Source organism: Augochlora pura, chromosome 3 (genome assembly GCF_028453695.1).
Source record: "Augochlora pura isolate Apur16 chromosome 3, APUR_v2.2.1, whole genome shotgun sequence".
Lineage (NCBI taxonomy): Eukaryota > Metazoa > Arthropoda > Insecta > Hymenoptera > Halictidae > Augochlora > Augochlora pura.
The window spans coordinates 15,933,853-15,958,755 of NC_135774.1; the positions used below are offsets into that span (position 1 = coordinate 15,933,853).

General features: G+C 33.3%; 2 protein-coding genes across 5 annotated transcripts in view; one reads left to right on the forward strand and one right to left on the reverse strand.

The window, feature by feature from the left end:
• LOC144467668 (histone-lysine N-methyltransferase SETMAR-like) overlaps positions 1–1,727 on the reverse strand; it is a 2,086-nt gene extending 359 nt beyond the window's left edge. Inside the window, exon 1 of the mRNA XM_078176561.1 lies at positions 1,336–1,727. Within this exon, the coding sequence (XP_078032687.1) occupies positions 1,336–1,727 (392 nt within the window). The remainder of the gene's footprint in view (positions 1–1,335) is intronic.
• Positions 1,728–2,198: 471 nt separating this feature from the next.
• On the forward strand, positions 2,199–24,097 carry LOC144467947 (protein amnionless). Of its 4 annotated transcripts, none has more exons than XM_078176974.1 (7): positions 2,199–2,305; positions 2,660–3,013; positions 6,174–6,478; positions 6,556–6,679; positions 7,360–7,594; positions 9,850–10,003; positions 22,274–24,097. In XM_078176974.1, exons 2-7 carry the CDS (start codon positions 2,750–2,752, stop codon positions 22,620–22,622), a joined length of 1,431 nt encoding a protein of 476 aa, XP_078033100.1. In that variant the 5' UTR covers positions 2,199–2,305; positions 2,660–2,749; the 3' UTR covers positions 22,623–24,097. The 4 variants fall into 4 exon arrangements, with proteins under 4 accessions (XP_078033100.1, XP_078033101.1, XP_078033099.1 ...); XM_078176975.1 differs by having other exon boundaries at positions 2,672–3,013; XM_078176973.1 differs by having other exon boundaries at positions 2,209–2,414.
• Positions 24,098–24,903: the final 806 nt, after the last annotated feature.

The window sequence follows — 24,903 nt, forward strand, 5'->3', positions numbered from 1 at the left end:
CCCCCCCCCCCCCCACCTCCCCGAGAAATCCTCGGAAGCTTGCCGGCGACGTTGACAAAGGCAGACGCGTCGTCGATGTCAATGTACGATCGAGAAACGATCCACTCAATCTCCGGCGGATCGATCGAACATCCATGGAGTATTTCGTCTCCTATAAGTTGGTTGTTTTCGAGTCCGTTAAGCGTTACGTCTAATTGTGAGCGCGAGCAGAATTTTCAAACTGCGTTTCTGTCTTAATAAGCCTCTTTATAGAACCATGTTTGACTTGTGTTTGACACTTTATCAAATAAATGTTCTTCGAAAAAGGATGTGTATGCATACCGGTGGCAAGACGTTATTCGAACCTATTAGACATATGGTTATTTCGAGTGGAGCAGCGTGATCTGGTAACCAGCACTTTGGCCTACGTTGCCATAGAGATGATTCGCGCTTGCATCAATTGCTTTTAGATCATTCCCGCCTTCTTTTTTTGAAAGACTCGTTTCTATATCGTTGTTAACACTTTAACGACCAGGGATTTGGTCGTAAAAATTTAGCACGACGTTACATTATCGTTTCTATTATGATTTTATTAATTTTATTAATCCCGAAAGATATTTGATATTTAAAAAATTATATAATAGTATTGAAGCTTACGGTATTACTTACATTTATCTCAATAATAGGTATTAAATTATTGGTCACCATGACAACCGATTCACAGGTTATCATTCGGAGTAAAAAGCCGATTTGTAAGCTACCGATTAAGATATTCATTATTTTTACCTGATCTTCAAGGCTTTATTTAACATGTTTCCGATTGTCCGATTTACGTCAAATATGCACCGTTTTATTATATAATTTGTTACCATTTTAAAGGTACCTTCATAATGTCTCTCTCGTAGATGCTGGAACGTGGATGTCTCGTAGATGTCTCTCTCGTGGAAGTTTTGCACTGCAAGATAAACATGGTAATCGCTTGGTGCCAGGTCTGGACTATATGATGCGTGCCTCAAAACGTCCCAGCTAAGCTCCTGAATTATCTGGCGATTCACTATAGCCGTGTGTGGCCTGGTGTTGCTTGATGGCACACAACACCTCTCCTATTGCCCAATTTTGGCCGTTTCTGGTTAATTGATAGCTTCAAACGGTCCAGTTGTTGACAGTAGAGTTCCGAATTTAGTGTTTTACCATATGGAAGCAACTCATAATAAATGATTCATTTCCAGTCCCACCAACTGCACAGCAGAAACATCTTGGCTGTTAGTCCTGGTTTGGCCACCGTCTGACCTGCTTCACCAGGCTTTGACCATGAACGTTTTCGTAAAATGTTGTCGTATGTGATCCATTTCTCACCCCCCAGTCACCATGCGTACAAGGAATGGGTCGATCTCATTCCGTTTGGCCAAGACGTCACAGATGGAAATTCGAATCAACATGGTTTTTTGTGTTAATTGATGTGGCACCCAAACGTCGATCTTCTTTTCAAATCCAGCTTTGTGCAAATGGTTTAAAACCGTTTCATGATCGATCTTTAGCTCCCGGGCGATGCTACGACTGCTAACATGCCGATCAACTTCGATTATTTCTATGATTTTGTGAACATTTTCTATGATAGGCCTACCTGTACGAGGCGCATGTTTAACATCAAAAATACCTGTACCGAATCGACGAAACCAAAATTGCGCGTAATTGGCTGTTACAGTATCGGGACCATAAACACCAGTCACAATTTCAGCCGCTTTCATTATCGCCTTTATCAAAGAAAAATTGTAAAATGTACCGAATTTTCTCTATGTTAACTTCCATTTTTAACACCCTGTAGCTTGCAACTGAATGGACCAAACAAAAAAAAGGAAAAAAATTTTTGTAGTGCGAAATGTCACCTTTCCAACGAGCATAAATCTGAAATTATTTGCTCGATACTTTAACAGATAACGATCACTACAGCTGTCTACCGAAAAAATAATGGATTTCTTTTTCCCCAATCTAATATTTCCTTAATCAGAATATTCGCACCTACTTTTACTGTCCACAAAACTGTCAAGAATTCCACTGAAATCCTGACAGAACCTGGCCTCGGCGCATAGGTGAGTCGCTTGGAAGTTGGCTCGTCGAGAGAAGTCCGTGAAATCGAGCCGATAAATAACGCGACGCTGATGCAGCCTACCTACAATCGGATACGCCTCCTTTCGATTTCGATTACTGTTTAGTTTCCATCGTGTTCTCGAGCTGCTCGTTTCCGTCACCGGGACACCGCATCGACGTTTCACGCCTCGAGCGCAGGGTTCGCGATTCGTGCTGAGCAACTAGTCGAGGATACAAGGTACATCCTCGGTCGCGTGGAATTTGAAATCCGATTTCGGTTTGAATGCATTGCTTGGTACCGGCGCCATTATTCTGGGACATTTTGAGAACCGTGCATGGAAATATTGGTCACTTCAAGTGTTTAAAAGTTTCTCACTTACTTAGTTTTGAAAGACTTTTCATTTAGTTAGTTTTCAAAAGTTGAATATTTAGTTAGTTTTCAAAAGTTGAATATTTAGTTAGTTTTCAAAAGTTGAATATTTAATTAGTTTTCAAAAGTTTAATATTCGCTTAGTTTGTAAAAGTTTTTCATTTACTTAGTTTTTGAAAATTTAATATTTACTTAGTTTCCAAAATTTTCTGATTGACTTAGTTTTTAAATTAGTCCAGATCAAAGTTTTTAAAATGGACGCTGCTGTTCTCCTGTGAATGAAATAAATATTAACGTAATTTCTTGTTGACAATGAGGTGCGAGGCAATATTGTTAGTGTTGGTGCATGTTGTGAAAGTAACTTTTGGGGTTGAGAAAGTATGGTTGCCCGATCTCGAATGGCAGACTGCGAAGAACTGGATGGACAACAGGGTGCCGGATACCGACAGTCACGTGATCTTCCCGTTGGAGACCAGACACGCTGTTGGAATGCCGAAAAATGGAGGCGCAATACTCAGCGGTATCGATTTATCTAGATCTGGATCTCTGGTTCTACCTAGGAATGGCACGCTGCAAGTATGAATCATTCTGAAATAAAATTTGGGAAATGGATTTTATGAAATTTTGAAAATTGTCAATATAATGTTTATGATAAAGTAATATGCATTTAAATAAAGCAAAATGAAAGGTCATCCGACTGTATATGATTAAATTCTATTGCTAAATAATATTGTTTCATTATACGATTTAATGGTAAACGTTAAGAAATTCTATATACAGTTAAAATTGAATTAAAATTTGATATTTTAATAATTATTAAATTATGATTATAATTATGAAGAATATTTCTTACTTGGGTCTAAATGAATTATGCAAAATAATAAAACTTATTCCTTATTTACAAATATGATTTCAATTTTTACTTAATAATTATTAATCATTATTATTATTATTTATTATTTATTCTGCGTAACGCGTCGAACACGTACCATAATTAACAAATAATAATCTTGTATCACTCTAAACGATATCATTGAATAATAAAGAGAAATTAATTACACGATAAACAAAAAAAAGGAAATTACTTATTATTTGCTTTTCACTTAAATTCGAATTAAAATAGAATATATCATTTTATGAAATTAATCTATAAATTATCCATTAAATAATATACAACAGACGATTGGAAAGCAAAATTATTTATCATTTATCTTCCCTAAAATCCAAGTAACGAATGACATTTTATTTACCAATAAGAAACAATAAATAAATTATTCGAAAGATTTTTTACAAAATAATTTTTAATTTAATTTTTTATTTAAACGTTACTTATTTCTAATTATAATGTTATTTATTACTTGAAATAATAATTGTCAAACTCTGCGCACAGCGCATAAAAATGCAAAAGACCATTTCGACACAAATTAAACATCACGTCGTCGTTCTTCGAAATTGTTTTTCGCGTTCGCAATTAGATTAAAAATTGCAACAAGTTAACATTAATCTTCGACGTTGAACCAGACGCTTGCTGGCGAAATGTCACGGTCTCCGTTGCAAAATCGTTTTCGATTAGCCTCGGCGTGAATTAGTTTTTCATTTTCGTCGCAACAATGGTAGGGACGCGTAGAATAGTCGCGACACTTTTGTCATTTGCAACAGATTACACCGAAGATTGAATTAACACTCTGCAGCTGCATATTACCAGGGCTCCGTGAAACGCAATCAGAAACGGAGACGCGAGTCTGCCGCTTCGGTATCGGGGAAACTTTAATTATTTCACCATGGGGGGGGGGGGGGCACGCGATACGACAGGGTGGGGGAAAATGAAATTGGCAGAAACCTCTTCACGCAACTTTTCATACTGCGCCCGAACAGTTTTCAGACAATGGAACGTATAACGCAAAGGGTAAGCGCGTGTGTCAATTACTGTACCCCTTACAGTGACGTCCGAAGTTAACAACGAATTAAATAGTTTCTTTGCAATTATATGTCTATGCATTTTTCTATAATATAAAATATTATGAGAAATTTTATATATTAAATATTATATACGAAATATTAAATATCGTATATTAAAATGTTATATAGAAAATAGCAAATGTTATACACTAAAATATTGTATAAAAAATATTAAATATTATATAGAAAATATTAAACATTATACATTGAGATACTACATTAAAAAGATTAAATATTATATATTTCGTATAATATAAAATACTATATACTATATATAAATATAAAATTTACAATATATAATTTAGAATATAGAACATAAAAACTAGCAGTAAGTAACATCGAACATATGTGCATGTAACTAATCTATATTTGCTAAATAAACCACCTGGTTCAAAACATTAATAAATAAATTAATAAAAAAATATTATACGCAGTCAAAAGTAATAATAAACCATACAACGCGAAAAGGGAAAATTATTACTTTCGAGTATAAAAACTATGATTTATTTGGCATAGTTGTGTATCAACTAATAACGACAATTAGTTACAAAATAAGTATCACTTTATGATAAGAAGGGTACAGAATTTTTGAGATAATTGTAATGTTTATGGTGGAGTAAGTTTTATGGTAGTCGTCCCTAGAAACGTCAAACCGCATTCACTCTAAAATTGCACATGTTGCAAAATGATGATATCGATCCAAAGTTTTGTGTCTGCGGTGCGATTACATCCGAAACTGCTGACGTCACAGCGCCATGACGCAAATACAAAAGACGCCAACCTTCGCCCACAATACTCGAAATCTACATGAATCTCTTGCGGTGGCAATTATGCTACTAGACTGCGGATATTTATACAATAAATTGAATCGTTCGGAAAGAGTTCTTTCGTTTTTTTTTTCAAATAACAAGATTAAACATTGAATTCAGTATTTTACCAATGAAACGTAGATCTTGTATTAGCGTAAAATGTCAAAAAGTTTCTTTTTCACTCTAATTAACATCAAAAACTTGTGCTTCATTTTCTTGTAAAAGAACGAAATAATTTTCTTTGCAATTTAATAAAAGCTTTATGTATCAGTTATCAAAAACAGAAACTACTATTTTTAATGATTTAATTTTAGTTTAAAATAATATGTCGAAGATCCTTGAATTACTTGAATTTTAAGATTATTTGCATCCATTCATTTTTGTTATAAATGCATGTATTTATCAATTCAATAATTAGTTGCTGATTTTTAGGCAATGCCACTTTAAAATCATATGAAATAATAATAAATAATACTTAAATATTTTAAATAAAATTCAATTTATGTATATACATGTCATAACGCAACATATTACCGTTTTGCCGTGAAGAGTATAGTAGTCGTGATAAAATATTGCCTCTATTTCATTACGATTATTTACGTTGTAATGCAGAATATTACAATTTCATCATGACGAGTATATACGTCACTACATAAAAGATAACTACTTCTTTACGACGAGTATTCTTATCTTAACACAAAATATTATCCTTTTGTCATAACGTGTGCATACATCATAACGTAAAATATTACCACCACTTCGTGACGAGCATACTCGTCATAAAGCAAACTACAACGACTTCGTCGCTACGAGTATACACGTTATACCACAAAATATGACGAGTACATAACGCCACGACGAATAATATACTTTTGACGATATAATAATATTGTATTCCATAATCACGGATATACTCGTCAAAAACAGCTAACTATTTACAATGAAAAACTAATCACCAATTTTCATAGTTAAGCGATTTAAGGAATTCTCCAAAAAGGATCAGTCGATGGACAAAGGAGGGTCATTTCTTCTGGGCAGATCCTAGCAACTGGATGGGCAGTTCCGAGGCTGCCCCACATCTCGAGCAGGTCCCTTGCCGTCAGGACGACATTGTCCTGCCTAACAAACAACGCACGTTCAGCATTATGTTGCCAATGAAGGAGATCGAAGTGAGATCCGTCAAATTGGCTGGCGAGAATTACTCCCTCGGAATCACGCATTGGAAGCGGATGGAGAACAAAAGGGAGTTCGATAAAGGATTATTCACTGTGAAGTAATTACTGTTTATTATTTTCTCGTTGCTGTATCGTTGCAGTTCTAGTTAAAGGACGATTCGTTTATTGTATTCAGGTATGTAGATTACAGTTGCGATAAGTGCCCGTGCCAGAATGATCCGGGTGGTTACTACTTGGAGGAGATCTGTGGCATCGAGAGACCGAAGTGCGGTTTTACACAGTGCGAATTTCCATTGAAAGTAAGCGTGTCTTTTAATATTAATTAATTCTTATCAGCTAAACTATGAAAAATTCTTTTTAATTGAAGACCAGTAGAGTGGTTGTAACTTGTAATGGTAGTTATAGATATTTTATTATAATGTACTATATTGTTCTATTTCCATTAAATTATATCTTAACGTTGCATTTTTATTATATTGTATTCTATTATTCTATTTTTATTGCATTACATTCTATTATTCTCTTTCTATTATATTATATTTTCATATTGGATCCATATTATATAGCATTTTATTATTATATTTTTGTTATACTATACTTTAATATTGTATTTATATTGTATTGCATTCTATTATGCTATTTTTTTATATTATATTTTAACGTTATATTTTTATTATACTATACTTTAATAGTGTATTTTTATTACATTAAGTTCTCTTATTCTCTTTTTATTATGTTATATTTTCATATTGGATCCATATTATATTGCATTTTATTATTATGTCTTTATTATATTATATTTTATTATTTTATTTCTACTATATCGTCAAAAGAATACAATACAAGATTATCAATAGGAGTATCGATAGTCATCAACAGTTTCTATAAACTATGAAAATCTATCGATAATGCCGACTGTCGATAGTTCTCCTTCGCAAGTACCCGCTGAAAAAAATGAAGTCCCGTAAAATTGTTTCAGGTGGAAGGACACTGCTGTCGGTACTGCGGTGGACGCTTGTCTTTATCCGAGAAAGCGTCCTTGCCGCTGGTACGCGCAGCAGCGAGCGAGGCTCTCGAAGGATACTCGAAGAGGGTGGCGTGGCACGCCAGACGTAGCTCCGACGGTGGCATCGAGGTTTTAATAAAGGAAAAAGGCGACTATTCGGGAATCGATACCTTGGAAGCGGTGGACTACGTGAAAAACAGCTTCCTAAGTAAAATTCCTTCGCCGCAAATAATATGCTCGGGGCAAAGTTGCATGCCCACGGATCTTTCTTGGCTTCATTGCTCCGCTAATAGATCCTCCTTTCTTAGGAACTAATAAGCTTGATCTCTTTAAAACCGAGAACAAAAGCACTTGCAAATGGAATTATCCTATACATAGTAGCCGTAATTTGAAACTGCGAATTTCACTTTCTGGCGAAAAATACTTTAGAAATTCCTTTGTTAGTTCAGTGTACAGGGTGTTCCAAAAGTCATTCGCAATCGGGAAGTAAGGGTTTGTATAAAGTATAAAATAAAATTAAAATAAAATAATATTTTACATTTTATATTTTTATTTTATTTTATATTTATATATAATAATAAGTACATAATATTATTATATATAATAATAAATACATAATAAAAGAGAATTATAAATTTAAAATATGAATATATATTTATATATTTATTATTATATATAATAATATTATATACTTATTATTATATATAAATATAAAATAAAATAAAAATATAAAATGTAAAATATGAAATCAAATTAAAATGTAAATATAAAATATAAATATATAAATTATATAGTTATATATAAATTGAAATATGACATGGAATAATCTATAGGTGAATGATTGAATAACGAGTGAAGACATGATTCAACAGATTACTTCATCGTAGGCGATCTGCGACTTCAGTCTTTTGCGTAACCGTGAACAATTTATGCAACACTTCCTATAGAACTTACGAAACACACAGATTACGAATAATAATAGTCTACGACATCGAAGTTGCCGAGAATTACTCGTCGAAGCGTTGATGAGAGCGAATCAAAGTTTCGGAAGCGTTCTCCATGGTTTCCAGAAACAGCGCCGTCGTTTGCCGATAAGTTAGCGACTAATAACTGAAGTTATTGTGTTTTCCAGAAAGTAGAGCGCAATCGTGCTCGATTGTAGAAGAGGCGGAATCCGATAGGGACGTTTCATTCCGTGGAATGATTCAGATTCGTAGGCGTTATTAGTATCCGCGAGCGAAAGCAATTCCTTGGGAATCTTCCGTTCGCGAAATTCCCTTAGGGCTTTTCCGCGTTTTTAACCAGTTAGCTGGTAGATTCGTCGTAACACGAAATTTTGCCAACTCATCGGATGAGGATATACATATGCGAGAACGTAAAATATTGGTACGTTTTCGTGATGAGCATTTTCGTCATAATACGAAATATTACCATTTTGTCATGACGAGTATATGCGTCATATTGCAAAATAGTGCTTTTTCGTTGTGACGAGTATACACGTCATAATATAAAATATTGTTAATTATTCGTCTTAATACAAAATATTGCCATTTCGACATAACGCAAAATATTACCATTTCGTCATGACGAATATACACGTCACGATGCAGAATGTTGCCACTTCGTCATGACGAGTATATACATCATGATATAAAATATTGGTAATTCTTCATGATATATATTCTCGTTATAATGAAAAATATTGCCACTTTGACATAACGCAAAATATTACCATTTCATCATGAGGAATATACACGTCACGATGCAGAATATTGCCATTCCATCGTTACGAGTATATACGTTACAAAGAAAAATATTGTCGTGACGAGTATATTCCTTAAAACATCCCTTATAATTGACAAAGGATAACTTTTGATCTGCAACACTCTCTGTGTTCTAGCAAAAAATAATATTTTCTACACAGCTTACTTTAAGTAACTATGAGAAGATCATATCCTTATAGAAACCAATTTGAAAGTTATAATTTTTTAAAGGCAACCATGTCATGCGTCGCTCACGGGTGCGCTCATGTGTCCTATAAAACGATACATGTATGAAATCTAAATATAAAATACATATTTAAAAAGTAAAAACTAGTTTAGATAATAGTAAATAAACAATATTTTTAAAAAATAAAAAATAACGAAAACTGTTTAATCATCACTAGCTAAAAATTGCTATTTTTTTAATTATTCTTAGTGAAGATTTTAGTTATTATAGGTTATAATTAACGTTGGACACCCTGTATACTTCGATATTCCTTATTAGATTACAAATTTCATAAAAGTATTGTATTTAAACAAAATATGGATAAAGTCAAATTTATATACTACTAGTATAGTACAGTACAAACGTATAGTATTGTTATAGTATATAGTACTATTATAGTAACTTACTTACTGATTGAATAAAAATGTACCTAAAAATTAGTTGCTTTAATATAGTTACTTTCTGTTGAAATAGGTATGAATATCATTGTTATGAGCACAAGTATCTCAGGCGCTTCTTTAAGAGATCATCGAGTTGCTGCTGCACTCATACCGATTTTCGTCACGCCGTTCATCATTCTGATGCTGTTCTTTGCAGCAGCTGTGTACATGGGATACTCGTCCAAATAGTAAGTTCAACAATTATTTATTCGGTTTAACAATAATTCTTAGAAATTTATTCTTAAACATTTTTATCCATTTACTCAGGATAGAAAAAGATTATTTATCAAGCATGATTAGGTTTTATCGAGAGATAAACATTTACAATTTTGTGACTTGTTATTGTTTATTATTGTTTGTTCTTATTATGTATTAATTATATTATTTATATTATTTATTATTACTTGTTATTTGTTATTATTTCTTATTATTTCTGAGATAATTACTGATTTCTTATTACTGCTTTTTGGGTTACGGTCTTTTCTTATAATCGATTATATAAAATATATATAATAAATATAAACTAGCACTAACTCATATATTTTTTTTTCAAAATTCTATACCGTTTATTAAGGAATGGGGGAGAAGAAGCATTTAACTCAAAACCAAATACTGGTAATCTTTCAGATGCAATTTTTAAAATATACGTTTCGAATAATCAATTAATGTTAAACTCCAAATAGTTGAAACAAAAATAAAGTTTTCAATCTGAAAATCCTGACTATAGCTCGTGCACATGATATTAAAAATATTATTTACGTATTTTTCATTCCAAAAATATATACCCTAACAAAAATAATTATTCTTAACAACAAAATAAAAGTTGACAAATATATTCCTACATAATTCGATTCAGCATAAAATATGCAATAAAAATATATACTTTCAATTTTTTATCTCATCATTTACTACTCTAAAAAAGCTTCTTTTTAAAGCATACTTAATTAATAACATTATGCGAACGGAATAAAAAATAATTCATCTGCATCTTTGACATGTATGCAATTGTTGAAACGTGTACAAATCAATTGTATGAGTTTTAAACAATTTATAAAAGACGTAAACGGTTCGGTTATTAAATAAGTTCGTAATTACGCGATTGAAAAGATCGTAAATTAAAGATGGCGATCGTGGGTCGAACGATCGCTGACAGGAGATGATCAGCCCTTAAGGAAATATAACGCTCAGAATTCTCCCGAGCGAAGTTAATTTCGCAGACTTCCGGCCTGTTGGATACAAGGGCATCCTAAACGGCGGGAGGGAGAGAAGCACGGGAACGGAACTGCTTGCAAACTGCGCCGCGTGTTTCATATTCCGCGTAATTACTTTTTCCCATCGTGGCCCCATTTTTCCGTCTCTATCTATTTCCGTCTTCCACGGACGTCCAATGACTACCATATGGCAGTTGAATATTACGATAGTTATGACGGAACATCTGGAAAATTGCGACTCTTCCGGAATCTTGCCATAATTCTTTTTCATTATATGCTTCATGCAATGTTAAAAACAGTTGTAGCAATTGTAACAATTGTTGACACTCTACCTCTAAAATCTATGCAAGACGCAATTGTTTTTATCTTTTTAAACTTTTAATATTTTGGTATTTGGGTATTTCGGTATACAGGGTGTTCCAAAAGTCACTCGCAATCGGGAAATGAGGGGTTTAAATAAGGTATAAAATAAATTAAAATATAAACTTAAGATATAAGATCAAATAAAACTATGAATAGAAAATAAAGTAAAGTGCAAATATAAAATATAAAATAACAGCAAAATATAACATAAAATAACAAAGATATAAAGTAAAAGATAATATAAAATATAATATAAAATTAACATAATATATATAATATTAACACTAAACTTACCGATCTCATAAACACGTGATTTGAAAAAATGTAATCTAACACATGTTTCTTTAGTATGTCAAATGGCGTTACTAGATTTTTAATGCGTAATCATTTTCGAGGGTATTTCTAAATTGTCTTGTTTTTTTTTCTTTCTCATGATGAACCTATATTATATATTTCGGAATCATATTCCACGTAATAATTAAATAAAAATTTTAAAGGTATTCTTCTTCCTCATCTCCTAAAATTTGTTTCGCGTTCGTATCCCATTTTTATTTGATTTTTCTCCGAAACCAAATGAAAATAAAATGCTGTTTACATTAACTTTTCCTATACGAGCTCTAATTGAATCACAGCACAGCTAAAGCTTCGACAAACATTAATCACGCGTTCGGAGATGGATCGACTAATGCAATAAATGCTCGATATTGCTTCCAAAAATGTCGAATTTCAAACAAAAACTATTAATTATATCTAAGAGATAAAAAATACAATTACCAAAATGATATTATAAAAGGCTTTGACCTATTTATTAACTCTAAAAATGGTGATTTTTTTCAAATAGTCATATATCGCTTGCCCGATTGTTGGCAGAAAGTTGTCGATGCCGATGCAAGTTATTTCGATCGAATATAATAAATACAGTGAAACGTCGTGCTCTTTGGTCTTTATCTTTATTCAACGCCCGTTTCATAGTTTACACTTCCAAAGAAAAAATTGCACACGTGTGCTATCTTTAATTTCTCGCGTTATAATTATGGTACAGGAAATGTGTCAATGATACAGAAAGATTACCTTCTACTAATGTGTAAACAATATCTATATTGGAATTTCTACGAAATATTCTCTTAGGAGGAATGTAAACACACGAATAGACAGAGACAAAATGATAGCGCACTCAAGGTTTATTTTAATGTTCTTCAATATGTCGCGTGGTTTAAGGAAGTTAAAGTGGTTAGTCGGTGTTCAGTGCTTTTTGATATTAGTATCTGTCGCATTTCGTGATGGGCCGTGGTAAAAGATTACCTGGCAGTGAAATAAACGCAATTCTATTTTGAAGAAAACGGAAAGTGACGATTACAGAAATTGCGAAAGAAATTGGTCGAAGTAGGAAAGCTGTATATAACGTATTAAAAGATGTGGATAACTGCGGTAAAAGGAAGAGCACTAGAAGGGCAGCAACCCTATCGCACCGTGACACAACAGCAATACATCGTGCTGCATCTAATTCTGGTGCTACTGCAAGAAAAATTGCTTGCAAAGCTGGTGTACAAACTAATATTCAAAATGTTCGACGTATGCTGCAAATGAGTAATGTTATGAACCGATCAAGAATAAAAGCCAAGCCACGATTAAGAAAGAAGCATAAGAAAGCACGCCTTGAATTTGCGAAGAAACGTATACACTGGAGGAAAACTTGGAGGAATACATATAATCTTTACAGATGCAAAACGGTTTTGTTTGAATGGTCCAGATAATAGTGCATACTATCATCATGACATTCGGAAAGGACACTTAACAAGAATTAGACGACAAATGAAAGGAGGTGGAATAATGATTTGGAGCGGCATAGGTTACAAAGGAAAAACGGATATTAATTTTATACAAGGAAAAATGAATAGGGCAAGTTATTTGAGATTAATAAAAAAACCAAATTGATAAGTATGCACAATACATTGCAGGTCCAGAATTTGTGTTGCAGCAAGATAATGCTGTCGTACACACGGCAAAAATTATTCATGAATATTTTTCAAAAGAGATAATTCCTGTTTTGGAATGGCCGGCGTATTCCCAGGACTTAATTATAATTGAGCATTGTTGGGGATTATTATCCAGAGCTGTATACGCAGAAGGTAGACAATTTAAAAATTTAAATGACTTAAAAATCAATATCAAAGAGGAATGACAAAATTTATCACAATCTTCAATTAAAGTACTGTATAAATCCTTACCAAAAAGGATGATAGAAGTAATTCAGAACCACGGAGGATCCACACATTATTAAACACAGGTACAGTTATATTATTTTCATATTTGTCTATCTTAAATTTATATAATATGGAATATTTTTCAGATGTGCTATCATTTTGTCTGTATTCATTTGAGTATTTGTATTTTTACGACGATAATTCGTTAAAGAATAGTCAATAAAAGTTATGTTTATACTAGCAGATGGTTTATACTAGCTTATATTAGCAGAAGGTGGTCTTTCTGTATCATTGGCATATTTTCTGTACTATAATTATAACGCAAGAAATTAAAGAAATAGCACGCGTGTGCTATCTTTCTCTTTGGGAGTGTACGACCTAATAATACTTACCCCGCGTGCTTTGCTCACCCCCCTGGCCACGTAGCAATTATTAAATTTCTTGGCGCACAAGTTTCCCGCGATACGAAATAATGAAACGACGCACACGTGGCGCTGGATTTCGCCGGATAAAACGGTCGCGCGGAATTCCAGAAAGCTGGTTGGCGTTTACGCACGGCAAACTGCATCGCAGCTGCGCTTCGAAACGTCGAACTGCAGACAGTTCCCTTTCCGGCCGTTAGCCTTTGATACACAGGGGCAAAGGGTTTAAACTGAAAAGTTGCACACGGATGCACGAGCGACACGGCGGAAACGAAAGAGAAACATGGAAAATTTGAACGCGGGAACAGTGAACTTGGAAATGCAACAGGTTTGGTTTCGATGCCACAAAAATGAAAGTGTATCTGTGTACATACATATCTAACCTCCAGATATATGTATATCTAGATACACTTAGTTAAAAATGAACTCGTACGCTTTTTAAAACGAAACAACTTTCATTAGAATTGGTCAAAGTGATTCGAATTTCTTTAAGGGGAGCTTGATTTTGCAGTTAAATATTCATGTTTTTGCTCGATTTTGCTGCACACAGGGTTAGCTTATCAATTACTGTGTATATTATAATGATATCCAAAGTTTTTGGTAAATTAAACGGTTTTGGTTAGCTATGTTGCACTTTTTAAAACATTTAAATGGTGTGTTGATGTCTTTTGTATAAGTGCTTTCATAATCAATAATATAATATAATATAATATAGTATAATACAATACAATATACACTATAATATTCAATACACAATACGATTGAGTATACAATAGAATATACAATACAGTGTACAATACGATACACAAGAAAATATATAGTATAATATACAATAGAATATACAATACAGTATACAATACAATACACAATAAAATATAGAATACAATGTACAATACAATACACAATAGAATATAGAATACAATATACAATAGAATATACGATAGAATACACAGTAGAGTATAGAATACAATATAATACAAAATAAAATATACAATATAATATAATAGTACAACATACAGTACAACATACAATACAATAAAACATAATGTAGTATTATCACAATCAAAATATATAACAAATCATAGAATAATGTTTTTGAGCATGTTAATGAGCTCTTAAAAGAACTTGAAAATATGATATATTTTGTACTAAATAATTTAGCATAATTTAGCATAAAGAAGTTTTTCCTTTGGTCTCACATTAAAATGTTTCCTATCGAAGTCAATTAATAGGACATTTGATGTCAACCTGGGAGAACATGTTTCGATAAATAAAGAAATTCATTTAAGCCTACTCACTTAATACTACTCATATTAATATTCATTTAATACTACTCAGTTGGAATCAAGTGGCGCGTCTGACCATCACGTACCAGTTCTACTTCCCGTCATATTACAAGCCATACAAAGCTTGACAGCTCTTTAAACTGTTCTTTCTCGAAAATGCGATCTTAAATAAAGAAGAAATGTTACTCTTCTTTTTCGTTTTATTTTTGCATATAGTATCACTACTCACCCAGTAGTAGTCATAACCACTGTGGCGCGCTAAGAAAATTGGAAATTTGGAGGAGCGAGGAGCGGGAAAAAGAGAGGGGATACCGTTTCGTCCCGAGCCCACTAGTGGACTCGTCGGTAAGGCATTTTAGCAAGAACTGCCTTAGACAGGGATAAGGGCAAGGACAGTTTCGCGGTATACAGGGTGCCCCAAAAATGTCTCGGAATCGGGTAATGGGGGGTACCTGTGATCATTTAAAGTAACTTTTTCCTTAGCGAAAATACAATCCGCGGCTTCGTTTACGAGTTATTGATGATTGAAGTTGGCTGCGCGCGGACGATTTTTTTTTAGTGCAGTGAAAGTGAACGTTACTGTAATCTGTGAATGGGTGAGTTTTCCATTAATAATATTTGTGACATTTTCGAAATTAATAGAAAATTCATAAAATCTTTGTTCGTTACTTTGATCGTGGTTCAAAGCAGTCGCGACCCGGCTTCAGTCAGCTGGCTCGCGCGCGTAGCAGCAGATTGAATCCTCGTGCGCGCGCAGCCAACTTTGTTAATTAATAACTCGTAAACGAAGCCGCGGATTGCATTTTTGCTAAGGAAAAAGTTACTTTAAATGATCACAGGTACTCCCCATTTCCCGATTGCGAGACATTTTTTGGGCACCCTGTATATACAAATCGGGACAATCTCAGGTAACTGCTTTTTCAATGAAATGATTTATAATTGAAAACTTAAATTTCTACTATCTTATTTTAATCTGTAGTTGCGGAAAAGCAGTCCATCTGCTGGCGAACGGCGGAGGTAGTCGCCACACCACCATTTCGAGTGTAGTAGTGGTGACATTCAGAGTGAGGCGAAAATTTTGTCCACCTTGATTACCTCCGGTGCCAAATGATCCAATAAAAATATATTTCAGAACAAAGTTGCACTATTCTATGCGTTACATGTAATGATAAAATAGATCTTTCTAGTTTCCATCTGATTTTTTTTCTAGATTTTTTTACTATTTTTATTTAGTATATACAGAGTAAATTAACCCTTTGCGGTCGTATTAAATACGTAAGTCATGCTGGTTGTAATTAATTTTCTTTCAGAGGACAGTAATAAGATAACAATAATAAAAGAAGGAAAAACAAAATTTATTAACTCCGTTTTAATGTTTAGACATATGCAACAATATGTTTTAATTTTATGTAAAAATAAAAAAGATGCAAAAAGATAAATAAATTGCTTTGGTGGCTGAGAATATACATACGACCGCAAAGGGTTAAAATCTTCGTCTACCTAAAATTGTCTGCAGTGTACATGATCCTATGAAAAAAAATGTTAATAATCAAGGTAAAGTTACACTGTTCTCTGCGTCACATGTAATAATATAATCGATCTTTTCCAGGATTATTTTATCAATAAAATTTCATGATCATTGGTACTTCTTTAAATTGCAACACTTCTCTGTTTTCACTATCGCGTAAAAGCAGTTGCTTCACTATGATAGGACAGCATTTGCTTTGGCGATCTCATAGCGGTACTGCTACTCTAAGATCATTCAAGGTCGCTAAAACACATTTCGCTCGTAACAGTATCCCTAGCATTAACGATCATCTGATACTAATTACCGAGATACCACGCAATATCATACATTTATACAATGTTTACAATCGGCCGCCTTGTTGCACGTGCGTTAACATTATTTGCTAGGAGTTAGAGGAGACCTCTCATATTCTAGGCGTATGTATATAGCTTTTGTACAATAACTTCAACTGTTTTGCGAACACGTGCTTATAGATCGTTACGTTGTAATGGACTGTACTGCGAACTACAATTGAGCCGTTCATTTCCGTTTATTAACCGTTTATTTCGAAAGCGGCCTAAGTCCACTCGTGGTCGCATGTACGACTACAAGATATCTATCAATAAAACATTCAAGGTTACTTCTATTACGAGTAAATTCGATAATTTTGGACATACAAGTTTTCAGGGTTAGTTCAATGATTGAGTCGTTTATTTTGAAAGTGGTTCAAGTTCATTTGTACTTAAACTGAGATATTTATTATTGATAGTGTTCGAAGGCAGTGATGAACGTAATTTTAATTAATTAGTATTTAACAAGTTAACCTCAGTTTTAGGACAATTGCATTAGTTGAATAATCAACACGTTTAATTAATGCAGTAAAAATAAATTTACGCAATATACGTACTTACAGTTAAATATAAAACTTAAGATTTAATATTAAATGTTAGAAATTATTTCATCCAAGGGGAAGAACAAAACGACAAGACTATTTAGTTTAGATAGTGAAGAAAAATTAGTAACTAATGATTTCATGGAAAATCGAAAGAGAAAGAGGATTATACAACAATATTCGTCATCAGGGGTTAAAGATTTAACTTTAAAAGTCTTCCAAAACAAAGATTGATATTAACGAAAAGCTTGCATAAAAAGTGACGAAGAAGAAGAGGAAAGGAAGAATATTTTTGAGAAGTTTTCGTATTTGGGAGATTGTAATAAACAAAATGTATCGCTTTGCGAAGCTGTCGAGCGCAAAACTGTGAACCAAAGACGGCAGAAACCCAAAAAAATGTTCGCCAAGAAATTGGAATTTTAAGTATTTGTTAAATTCTAAAAAATTGTAAGACTTCGAGCTACCGTTTCGACCAAAAAAATTCAGGATCATTATCGATCGGATCAACAACAAAGTACTAATTTTCTAGAAAAGCACAAATATCAACAGCTGCAAAATTCCGGTAAAACGAAGCGAATATTAATGGAATTGTTAGATCTCGCAGTAATTTCCTGGGATTTTGATATTGCATTAATATTCGCAATCTAGTTACCAGTATTCATTAAATGACAACGCCGAATAAGCAAGCAGAAAATATGCTCGTTCTAATTAGCGTACTTTGAAGACAAGAGAGTGATTCAATTTACGAAACACCGCGCCGGCGGCGATGGCCGAGCACCGGCGAACTCGGCTCTATTTACAATTCACCGGTTTACACGCGGCAGTTTCTTCGGCATTGCGTTACCCGGCAACCCTTTCGTTCGCTGCTCGCAGCGTTTAATTGACCCGACCTGCCCAATCAACTCGAGCAGTTTATTATTTCGCGCGTCGCGTCGGCATGTGGAGCACGAAATCCGCGAACGCCATTCCGCGGCGGGTCTGAAAGAAAATGGGAGAGTGTTGGCATGGTCGTGCCATACTTGAACATATTTTAGAACTGTGAATCTACTACGGTTTTACTAAGAATTTATTATGATTTTACTACGATGTTACTATGATTTTTATGATAATTGACGAGAGTTGTCATAATCGTACCACTAAGCTTTAAGGAACATTTAAAAATCTTACGTGAAAATCAATTTTAATATGCTTTTAGAATTCTCGTGAGTTTTTCACGCGATCTAAGCTAATATTAGCATAAAAATAAATACGATTCTACTATTACTAAAACAGATAACGCGTATTTAACATTGCTAAAATTTGTCACAAGTCTTAGCTATTTTATAGAAATTGGCGGGGACAGCACAGAAACACATTGTTGCGCATGGTAAAATGTTAACAACTATTATGATTGGCTGAGCTTTTAAGAGATGTCGCCAATTGCCGCCACAATTCAATTACAAGCGAATCCTAAATAAAGTATTAGGTTAGAGCATATGAAATATCGGATTTTCAAGTGTATTTATAAAACTGCATATCTTTGTTCGAAAGCTGTTTATTTAATCAAAATATGCTCTATTTGTTACAATACACTTTTCTCAATGAGATTTTAATGCATAGATGCCTGTCTTAAAAAAATTCTGATCTTTAGAAACAATAAACTGTGATATAGAATATTTCAGACTGTTTTATCGACTAAGCTTTTAATAGATGATCACTCATTGCCGCCACAATTCAATTTTAAGCGAATTTTATATGTAGTATGATTTATAAAATAGTATGACATTGATAACTTTCTTCTACTTCGTTGGAAAAATTACGGAAATTTCTGTACAATTCCAAATCATTTTTTTTTCATCGTCCCACGCATGTCATTTAATTTCGCTCGATTTGTCTGCAAAAATAAACGTGCGAAATAAAAGTTTTCCGCGCCGATTGTTGGAGAACAACGGCGATGCGAAGGGTGTTTTCCCTAAAACGCGACGCTCGATTTTTCACCTGCTTACAACCGGCAGACATAAAAAAGCTTGGAACAAAAGTTGCAGCCATCCGGTAAAAACAGCTTAGAACAAAAGAGTATGCAGGGTATGGAGCGTAAAATGGATGTCGGTGAAAAGATTCTCATGGTAAAAACAACATTACCTTGGCTTTCACAAAACAGGAATATTTTTTGTAACGTTTCTAAGAGGATTACGAGATGAATATATTAGATGTGTTAAGCAGAACGACGTATATCTGTATTTTAGGAAAACTTCTACATCCAAGGTACCGAACTTGTATGAGGGTACAGGTATACCTTCAACTATGCTAGACACAGAACTGCGTACTGTCACCTAGCTCACTAGTTCTTCTATTCAGTCCGTAGTATTCACATCGTGCGCCTGTCCTTCCACCGTACCTTCATATCAACTTTTAAATATAATTATTTATACTGGTTTTATACTACACGAGAGTTCTTTTATTCCACACAACCCCTCAACAAGATGTATGTTATGCGATTAGTATAATATAAATGCCTGTACAATCTCTGAGCTATCGAAAGTAATAATCGGAATGTTTTTATTATATTGTTTAGCCCGGATAATTGAGGTTCTATTGCATCGCATTTTGCCGCGATATATTCGAAAATAAGGTTTTTCGAGGTTATGTTCAAAAGTTATCGATTTAAGCGTTATTTCAACTTTATAGAGATCTTGACCTTCTGTTTTTGTGAGGTTGTGCAATCCTCGTCGCAGTTTATCAACGCCTACGTCCTTGTCTCCTGATACCGAATGGTCCTACAATCTTCCTCGTAGGGGAAAGAAGCGCACGCTGCTTACCAGTTCTCGTCTCCTCACGTTTTTACTATGTTTTTATAATGTATAAACTTATTAACATTTTACCAACGGGTCATTCGGCCGTAAACATTTCTATCGATCTCATTTATTTATATTACTTATCACATATTTAATAAAAATTTAACAGTAAGCCTCGTTTTATTTAAATCAAAGTTAATCGTCATTTCTGTGGAATTCAGATTTAGTTGTTTAGAAAGTATAACATTTATTTCCACTCTCCGAACAGTTAAAAATAATTTAGAATGAATCCCCATTTTACATAATTTAAAGTTTGTTTTTCTGAAGCACAAATTCCGATGTATCAAAATATCTAAAGCTAATTTGATCCGATTATCAGAAATTGTATAGTTTGACTCCGTTGTCGTTACCAGAAGTTATGACATTCACGAATGTGTGTCGATAATAAATGGATTTATTATATTCTTAGAACGTCTTTCACCAAAATGATAAAAATTTTCTATGAGTCAGCACACGATAATCGAGAATATGAGTCAAAATTGACTCACCTTATCTCGAGTACCTACAAAATATTTTCGCGTGTTGGTTTAACCCTGAAGACACATCTTGAGACTTTTATTATTAAAGAACAAAGCCAGACCATTATAAATTGTATATATTGCTTATTCAGAAGGACGGCACATAAAAGACTAGTATCTGTGATCGCGTCCTCTGAATTCACCCTCCACAAATATTTATACAGCTTGCGGAGAAAATTCTGTCCCTCTATGAAAAATGCTCCTTTTTTCTGGAAACGTACAGTGTCCCCATCTATTCTGTCTTTCGAATTCTTCATGTTTGTTCACGAGCACGGTTAGAATTATTACATTGCATAAGAGCGCATCAAAGAACGTAGACATTGCTATGACCACCGAAAACGAAAAAAAAAGCTAGCGGAAGTAGTAAGAAAAGAATTAAAATTATGATTATTGAACGTAGTAGATCCTCGAGCAATCATTCAAGTCGACGAATGAGTTAAACAAATATTGTTTGTAAACGTAGTAGAAAGAGTAACAAGTATCTATGAAAAATGTTGGTAAGAAAGGTTGCATAGTTTTTTTTATAAAAAAGTATTCAAAAAGCGCGTTTTACAATAGGATATACCCTTTAAATCTAGCTTTGCAAAATTCGTAGAACGAAATTACAGTAATTAAGTGTGTGGTAAACATTAATAATTTTTAAAGAAAGCTACGAAAATGTATCGATGAAGATATATAAAATATTAAATTGAAGTATTTTTCAAAACGGCTATATATATGGGGACAGAATTTGTTACTCACCCTTTATGTTAACAACTTTTAACTAATATCATTTTTGTGAATATTTGCAACAAGGTATTAGTCTATTATTTCACCATAGATTCTTTCAAATTTTTCCTATGAATTTCAATTTATAGATTTCTAAATCTATCCCATGGTAATCAAAATTGGTCCAATTATTGGCTCCAAAAATACTTATACAGCTTGCGGAGAAAATACTGTCCCGTTTATGAAAAACGTTCCTTTCTCCTGCAAACGTACAGTGTCCGAATCTATTTTGTCTTTCAAATTTTCGATTCTCATTGGTCACTGTTTTTCGTTAACAATTCGTTAATAGCGCGACCTGTACAATTTTTATAAAGGAAAAAGTTACTTCAAATCACCTGATAAATATTACTTCCCCTAATTACGTAGGCCGCAAAAATCTTCATGCAAAATGAAACTGTTTCTCATCGATTTACATTACGGCAGTTTTAACGAAGCGTTCGATTTTTTTTCCAGCGTCTATTCGAGCTGCTACGAGATGTTTTCCACGATCCGGGACGGTGTTCGAGCAGACAAAACGACAGAAGGTAGCAAACCGTTCGGCTTCGCCCGTTTCGAGAATATTTCCGAAGGCAACGTGCAACTCGCAGACGTCGTGAACATCGACGAGCAAAGAGCCGGAAATGAGACGGAGGATACCGGGGAAGCATCCGTAGGACAATTCGAAAATCCTTTATATAGGTCGAAGAGAAAACGGCGTGAGGGGGCGGAAGTGATGGACATGAACACGCCCCTCAGCATGTCCACTCTCAAGAACAAAGTGGAAGACGGCATTGAGGAAGTGGATCTCGACATCGATCAGTGATACGATGGAATTTGAAGATCGACTTTCAATATTTTAGCTCAATATGTTAACCAATTGACTTATGACATAATCTCGGACTCGTGATGCAGTTTTTGAATAGCCTGAATAAAACATTAACACTTTACCGACCGGCTGTTCAGCCCTAAACGTTTTTACATTCTCATAAAATTAGAGTTAAACAATATTTATTTGGTCTGTTCTATTTTATTTGATTTATCGCATTCGTCGGGAAAGGTATCTATCATTTAAAAAATTATACAATAATATGGGAGCTTGCTGGAGTACAATTTAACACTTTTGTTAGGCTATAAAAAGCCGAGTTATAGGCCACCGGTCAGTAAAGTGTTAATCTAATTAATTAAAAAATTATAGTAAATAAAGTATTAACCCTTTATAATCGAGTAGTGGTTCTAAGATACGACTAAAAATTATTTTATTGTGTTTCGAGATAATTTGTAAATTATTGTGGTTTTTAATGTTTAAAGAACTCTAAAAAATGCAACGGCTGTGCGGGTCACGTGACTCAATTTCGTATGGATAAAATACAAATATTTCAAAATACAATATTTTTAGTTATATAAACTGTAAATAATGTTTATCAGAGAAATTATGATTGAATTCGAGGTAGAACGGCTTGTTATAAATAAATAATGTTCTATTTTCTTGTTATGAATGTATAATCATTACAGAACATATGGGCATACAATAGTTATAAACCTTATTTTTCTTTTAGCAAATTATGAACTACATATAAATTCTGATCACAGTAATTGTAAGACAAATCGTAGCGCAAAGGGGTTAATACTTTAATATTATTAGATATACTTTGTTCAGAAAATTGAGAGAACGTGGAAAATTAATTATTGAAGAAAATGTTGATGAGATGAAGATGTTGACAATCAATATTCTTTGTTATTTAACAATCGATCCGTGATACAATAGAATTGAAAGAATAATTTCCAACATTTGAACGCAATATTTCAAGTTCATGTTCTAGTGTTAAGTATACTTTGTTTAGAAGATTTAATGCATGCGTGAAATGAATTTTTGAAGCAGATAATGATCAGATGTTCACGATGCTCTGTTATTTAACGTCTATCAGTGATAAAATGGAATTTGAAAAATAGCTTTTAATACCTAAGAAAATATTTTATTTTAAAAATTGAATTTATGTTCTATATTAATTATTACTGAAGAAGATAGTGATGAGATGTTGACGATTTTTTGTTATTTAACATAATACGTTATTATCATGTTATTTAACATGATACGTTAATTAACTATAATTTGTCATTTGACATTAATGAAATTTTAAAGCTTTAAAATTTGTAATTTTCAACCTCCGAACTAAATATCTCATTTTTACACTACAATATTCAATATATATTTGAACTCTGTTCAAAAAATTGAAGAAATGTTCAAAACCGATTATTGCAAAATATGATAATCGAATGTTGGCGATTTTGTATTGTATACGGTATTTATGGATGTTTATAATACAAATATATTGTAAATCAATAAAAATTGTAAAAATTTTATTGAAACCTTCCACTTACTTCAACGTTGATGCTTGCGATCCTTGATCATTGTGATTTCTGTTTCCTCTTTGAGTCTTCATTTCTATTTCTATATTCACTGGCGTAATTTCCATCCCTCTTAGTTGCACTCTTTTTTATCACTAAACATAAATTATCTTGGGATAATATTTCGTCTTCTAAGTTCCTGCAGAAGTAATAACCACTTTCGCTTTCTGTTTCGTAGATCATTTCTTTAATATAAAATAAATAATAAATAATATAAAATGTAATATAATACAATACAGTGTAATTATAATGTAACATAGTACAATATAGTATAGTATAATGCAGTATAATATAGTACATTATAGTGCAACGTAGTATAATATAATATAATACATAACAATTAGCCTCGAGGAAATAATACACTGTTTCAATCACGTTGTAATAAATAACAGTGTAATAATTCTAATACCATCGTAACAATATCAACCTTTATGAAAGTGAAAATTCAGCTGACCAACAACCCTCACTTATAACGATTATAAACGTTTAAATAGAATGTCATCGTATTGGTCTAAACAATTATTTCCATAATCTTAAGATTTTCTCAAGAGCTACGATTATGACAACTCTTCCCTAAGCAGATGTTAAACTTTTGTCTTCAGATAATTCTCCTGCGGCGCTTTGTAATCGTCCCTGAGTCAATACGAGCGCTGGAATACAAATTTCGAAGTCCGAGGAGGGGGGGGGGGGGGGGGGGG